Source organism: Trachypithecus francoisi, unplaced genomic scaffold (assembly GCF_009764315.1).
Source record: "Trachypithecus francoisi isolate TF-2019V2 unplaced genomic scaffold, Tfra_2.0 Lachesis_group14, whole genome shotgun sequence".
NCBI lineage: Eukaryota > Metazoa > Chordata > Mammalia > Primates > Cercopithecidae > Trachypithecus > Trachypithecus francoisi.
Window position 1 is genome coordinate 32,509,291 of NW_022681459.1, and position 6,000 is coordinate 32,515,290.

A 6,000-nucleotide genomic window follows, 5' to 3' on the forward strand; every position below is an offset into this window, starting at 1 on the left:
AAAAATACGATCATATTAAATGGCATTACACGCATCATTTGTATATTGCTCGCAGTACCAGCATCCTCAAATATGGTTCTAATTTTGGTAGATATCTTGCTAGGGGAGCACATTTCTAAGTTATCTAGATATAGGGCCCTCTTTCCTTCTCTTTCTGTCCACGTGCAATAAGATGCTTTGTGGCATTAAAGTTGACATTTATTTAAATGCCACTTGGTGTCTGGTTTTTTTCCACCTTTAATTTAGGGTTTTCTATCTGGGGTGTAAGTAAAAGAATCACTTGGAGGGCTTTTTCAAAATACCAATGGCCAGGCCACTAGCCAATCAGAAGCAAAATCTCTTTGGATGGGACCTAGAAGTCTTTTCAGCTTTCTGGCATTTTAATGAAAACTCCTGATTAAGAACCACTGGGTCTTAAGAATGTGGCATATGTATTTTTCAAGTTCCTAGAGGCTCTCCCAAAAAAAAAAAATCTGCTTTGTTCTCTGCCTGGTGTTGATGCGTCACCGTCTCTTTAGCCATTAGTCTAATCCTGGATATTTATGGTGATAATTTGATGAGCAACATTGGGAATGACTTCTTTATTTTTGTTTGTTTGTTTGTTTGTTTTGAGAGAGACCAGGTCACTCTGTCGACCAGGCTGGAGTGTAGTGGCGTGATCTCCGCTCACTACAACCTCCACCCCAATACTTTTATTTTTAAATATTATTTATGGCATCCAGATTTGCATAAGATGGACTGGGTCAAAGGCCATGCCCTTTATAAATCAATATTCTTAAGTTCTACAAATTCACTTTCTTTTTTTTTTTTTTTTTTTTTTGGGATGGAGTCTCGCTGTGTCGCCCAGGCTGTAGTGCAGTGGCGCGATCTCGGCTCACTGCAAGCTCCGCCTCCCGGGTTCCCGCCATTCTCCCGTCTCAGCCTCCGAGTAGCTGGGACTACAGGCGCCCGCCACTGCGCCCGGCTAGTTTTTTGTATTTTTTAGTAGAGACGGGGTTTCACCGTGTTAGCCAGCATGGTCTTGATCTCCTGACCTCGTGATCCGCCCGCCTCGGCCTCCCAAAGTGCTGGGATTACAGGCTTGAGCCACCGCGCCCGGCCTAAATTCACTTTCCTAAAGAGCCAAATCACATCCTACTCATCCAACATGGGTAGACATCATTTTCACAATCACTTCTAATTTTCCACCATTGTAAAAATATATATATTTAATCACTTTCTTACTGTAAAATAAACAATTTACTTTTCCAGGACCCACTGCCTCCCCGTTCCCCTTTTTTTTTTCAAATGATCTTGAACACTTTGTCATGAGTCAGTTGCCAAGAGAAGCCTGTTGGGTTTGAGAGCAGTTCTTGTAGCCACAGACCACTTACTCTGATAATTCATTTGCTTCCCTAGGATGGAATCCAGTTGGGTCCCTGAACTTGCCAGTCATGTAGGCCGGGGTATCCATCAATCATACCCCGCACTCTTTTCTGTGTCTAAACACCACTCCCCACCCCCAACTGCACAGCAGCCACTTGCGTAGCACTCTGGGAGGGCCCTGGGCATGAGCATCGAGGACTCCAGCAGCAGCTCCCCCAAATAAGCACCTGCTAATGAGGGTGGCTTGAGAAGCAGCTTTGATGTGCTGATAAATCTAGTTGCAAAACAAAAGTAAAGTTAAGGCCTCAGCACAGCACTCACTTTGAAGTATTCTTACTCTAGTGTCCTGTGTGGCAGTATTGGAATTGTTCAGTGCTAAGACTCAGATGAGAAAAGCACTTAGCATCACAGGACTTGGAGCACTGGTGCTGAGTGCTTCATTCATTCGTCGGATGTGTGTCAAGGCCCACGCCCAGGGCAGGGGTCAGAGATTCTCCTCTCACACAGCACATGGGTGGCAGGACCAACACCAGGTCTGATCTCCCAGCTGAGGACACAGGCTGCTAACCCCAGGCCTGGAATCTGTCAGATGCCCTTCCTGTGCTGACTTTACTTAGACAGGCCTCCTGACCTTCCCACGAAGATCATGTGTGACTCTCAGGGGTTCTAGCTGCTTGACAGGTTCCTGAGAAAGTACATGCAATGAGGACAGAGCTTGCAGAGGGAGCACAGACATGCAGAAGGCTCTGTGTGCAGCCCCAGACCTGGAAGCCTTTGTCACCATCCTCACCCCACCTCTGGGTATGCAGAGAGGGGGCAGGTCTCCTGTCGTTGTGGCCCAAGCAGGGCTGTCAGGACACTGAGAACATTTCCTCCTCCAGCAGGAGAGAGAGGTCCAAGGTGCCCTACATTGTACGCCAGTGTGTGGAGGAGATCGAGCGCCGAGGCATGGAGGAGGTGGGCATCTACCGCGTGTCCGGAGTGGCCACGGACATCCAGGCACTGAAGGCAGCCTTCGACGTCAGTGAGTGTCGGCCTGCACAGGGCGGGATGGAGGTATGGGCGGTGGTGTCCACGATGAGATCTCAGAGCACTCCACGGCCCGGGCATGTCACATCCTTCTCTGTGTGTTTTCTTCATTTACTGTTTTATTATTTTTAAAAAAGAGAAAACAAGAGTTGTAAAAAAAGCTTCTATAGAAGCCAGTTTTTACACCATCGTACCCACTCATGCCACTTGCTGGGGTGAACCAGGGGCTTCTGTGGGGCCTTGGCCTTCCTGCCTTGGGGGTGGACAGGAGGTGGAAGCCCAGGACTCAGTGTGGTCTGTCCACTGCCCTGTGTGAGGATGCGGTGTGAAGAGGGCACTGATGGGACCCAGCTCAGGCCAGGGCTGCAGCATCCCCGCCTCCATCTCACAAACTCTCACAGGCTTTGAAGGACCTGGACCTGCCTCAAATGCCAGGGGAGGGCACCAAGACCCCAGAGGGTCCTTCCCAGCATCTTCAAAGCAACAGGATTTTGTGCCTGCAGACCCTTCTTTGCAGCACTCACCACCGACCCTGACCAGGACCCCTAGAATGCCCAGCACCCCTGGGAGGGCCTGTGGTAGTTTCAGCTCCCTCTAGGGGCCCAGAATAGATCTGGCCTGCAGTGAGGACGTAAGCACCAGTGGCCCATTGGGTCCAAAGGAAGACACCGGTTCAAACACTGAAACCAATCAGATTCTCCCACAGTCTTCCTGCCATCAGAAGACACTGGTGCAAGGGTGATTGCTATGTACAGGGCAGAGCCACCCCATTCCCACGAAGGTGCTGTGTCCTGCTGTGCTGGCCTCCTCCTGGCTGTCACATCCGGCCAAGCAGGGGAGAGGAATGGGAATGCCCATGCACCCCCATCAACTCTGCAGACACAGAACTATGCACAGCTCTTGGGAGGGGTCAGATGAGCTGCTCAAAGCCTGGGAGAGACCTGCACAGTGGTCAGCATGGCAGGGATGGTGGTTTAGCCAAGGCAGGGATGGTGGAAGACCCACTGGGGGTCCTGAAGGAGGCCGCTGCATTTCCGTGTCTTTCCAGATAACAAGGACGTGTCGGTGATGATGAGCGAGATGGACGTGAACGCCATCGCAGGCACGCTGAAGCTGTACTTCCATGAGCTGCCCGAGCCCCTCTTCACTGACGAGTTCTACCCCAACTTCGCCGAGGGCATCGGTGAGCACTGGAGGCCTTGGCCTTGTGGAAGACGTCTCTTCCACGTGCACTGCTGCCCTTGGAGGCTGTGAAAAGTGAGGTGTGGGAACCCGAGCTGTGCCCCCTCTGCCATGGTTGGTGTTTTAAGCCAACCTCAGAAAGCAGGGGACCAAAATCAAGCCTGTCCTGGAAGGCCTCGCCCATCCCCACAGGGCTCCCCGTCCCTTTTCCTCAAGGAGACCAAGAGGGTGAAATGGTCAGCACTGCTGTGCTGTGGGGTCCTAAAGTCTGCTGTCCTCCTTCCTGCAGACCAGGGCTAAACGCTGGTGACCAGGTGCTCTAACCACGGGTCCTGGTCCAGCCAAGCATGGGTTCAAACATGGCCTGACCCTTAGTCAACCTGCAGGCTGATGTCTAAAGCAGGCGCTGACACGTGCAGCACCTGTAGCCTCCCCATGACCCTTAGGGCAAGTCTGCCCCCAGGCCCATGCACAGAAGACCTGCTTTACCAGCATGCAGATGGCCGTGGTGTCCAGGATGATAAGGGGGTCTCTGCGTACTTGGTGGGGCTGGGAGGGCTCCTTGTGTCCCTCACTCCCCTGCTTCATTGCACGCCGAGCCTCCCCTGCGTTGGGCTCCCCTGGGGAGGGGGTGGTGGCGGGAGTTGCCCAAGGGCAGCTCTGCCCATGAGCGGCTGTTCTCATGGCTCCTCCTGCTGCTGTTTGCTGGGTGCTGCTGACCCCTGTGAGGGAGAGAAAAGGTGTTCAGGTGGTTCACATCCCACACAGGTGCCCCTCACAGAGTCCTCACTGGGAGCCAGCGCTGTGGGTGTGGGGATGATGACGAGCCTAAACTGCGCAGAGACTCATGCCCCAGGGGCTCCATGTGACCACCTCGGGAGAGGTCTCTGGCTGGTTGTGACCCAGAAGAGTAACCCTTCGCCTCCTGCAGCTCTTTCAGACCCAGTTGCAAAGGAGAGCTGCATGCTCCACTTGCTGCTGTCCCTGCCGGAGGCCAACCTGCTCACCTTCCTTTTCCTTCTGGACCACCTGAAAAGGTAGCCCAGCTCTCCCATGGCTGCGGGGGCCTCCAGGTCTCCAGGCCATGGGGTGCCCCTCTGCTCCCACCAGACCTCCAGACTGAGGACCTTTTCCCCTGATCCCTGTCTGCAGTCACTTACTGCCTCTAAGGACTAGCACCACTGCCACCCCTGCCCCTGCCTCTCCTCTTTGCTACCCTCCTCCCTCTGCACTGTGGCCTTAACAAAGAACTCAGAGCTTTGGCCATGGCCAGCAGTGCACTTGAATCCCCTCTTCCCTCCCAGTCACATCATAGAGGAGACCTCCCCACCAGCCCAGAGCTGGCCCTTTTTCCTGGGCCGCTGAGACTCAGAAGTACCAGGGCTGGAGTCAGCTTGCAGCACAGCCAGGATCAGGTCGCTCCGTCCCTGAGGACTCTAGCATGGCACAGACCCTCTGTCTCTCTCCTGGTGGTGGTATTGAAACAGCACCCGCTGTTTCAGTCCTCTACAGGGTGGCAGAGAAGGAGGCAGTCAATAAGATGTCCCTGCACAACCTCGCCACTGTCTTTGGCCCCACACTGCTCCATCCCTCCAAGAAGGAGAGCAAACTCCCTGCCAATCCAAGCCAGCCCATCATCATGACTGACAGCTGGTCCTTGGAGGTCATGTCCCAGGTATGGGAAGACAGGCTCCAGCCCATGTCACCCCAGTCTGACAGATGTGGCCTCTACCTTCTCCACCCCCAGTCCTGCCCATCTTTCTACTTGCATTGTATGTAGTGGTGGGGGAGATCCAGAGAGAGGGACTTGCCTAGGTCTGCGTGGATGGGAGTGATGCGGCCGGGCCCAGGCCACCTCCTGGTCCTGCTGGTGCACTTTGCTGGAAGCTTAAAATCACCTCAAGTGTTCGGGTGTGGTGGTGGCTCATGCCTGTAATCCCAGCACGTTGGGAGGCCAAGGCAAGATAACCGAACCCAGGTGTTTGAGACCAGTCTGGGCAATGTAGCAATCCCATCTCTAGAAAAAATACAAAGAAAAATTAGCCAGGCATTGTGGCACACACCTGTAGTCCTAGCTACCTGGGAGGCTGACACAGGAGGATCGCTTGAGCCCAGGAGTTAGAGGCTGCAGAGATCCATGATGGAGCCACTGTTCTCCAGCCTGGGGGATAGAGCAAGGCCCTGTGCATCTCTGAAATAAACCCCCCCCCCCCCCAACCAAGTCATGCCTTATCAGGACCCCACCCCACCCCCGTCTCACTGTAAGGGGTTCATGACACCAGCAGGGGTTTCCAGCACCTGAGGTGGACTTGGAGGCTTAGGCCCCACAGACCTCCCCACCAGCTGCTGTGAGCCCGCCTCTGAGCCGCTCTCCTCTTCCCCACTCTGCCGGGCAGGTCCAGGTGCTGCCATACTTCCTGCAGC

General features: G+C 53.9%; 1 protein-coding gene across 2 annotated transcripts; it reads left to right on the top strand.

The window, feature by feature from the left end:
* The first annotated feature begins 1,307 nt into the window (after positions 1–1,307).
* Positions 1,308–5,548, top strand: LOC117095907 (breakpoint cluster region protein-like). 2 transcript variants are annotated; one of them, XM_033232730.1, is made up of 4 exons: positions 1,308–2,389; positions 3,443–3,577; positions 4,508–4,613; positions 5,089–5,506. In XM_033232730.1, exons 1-4 carry the CDS (start codon positions 2,068–2,070, stop codon positions 5,354–5,356), a joined length of 831 nt encoding a protein of 276 aa, XP_033088621.1. In that variant the 5' UTR covers positions 1,308–2,067; the 3' UTR covers positions 5,357–5,506. The 2 variants fall into 2 exon arrangements, with proteins under 2 accessions (XP_033088621.1, XP_033088620.1); XM_033232729.1 differs by lacking the exons at positions 1,308–2,389; positions 3,443–3,577 and having other exon boundaries at positions 3,741–4,613; positions 5,089–5,548.
* Positions 5,549–6,000: the final 452 nt, after the last annotated feature.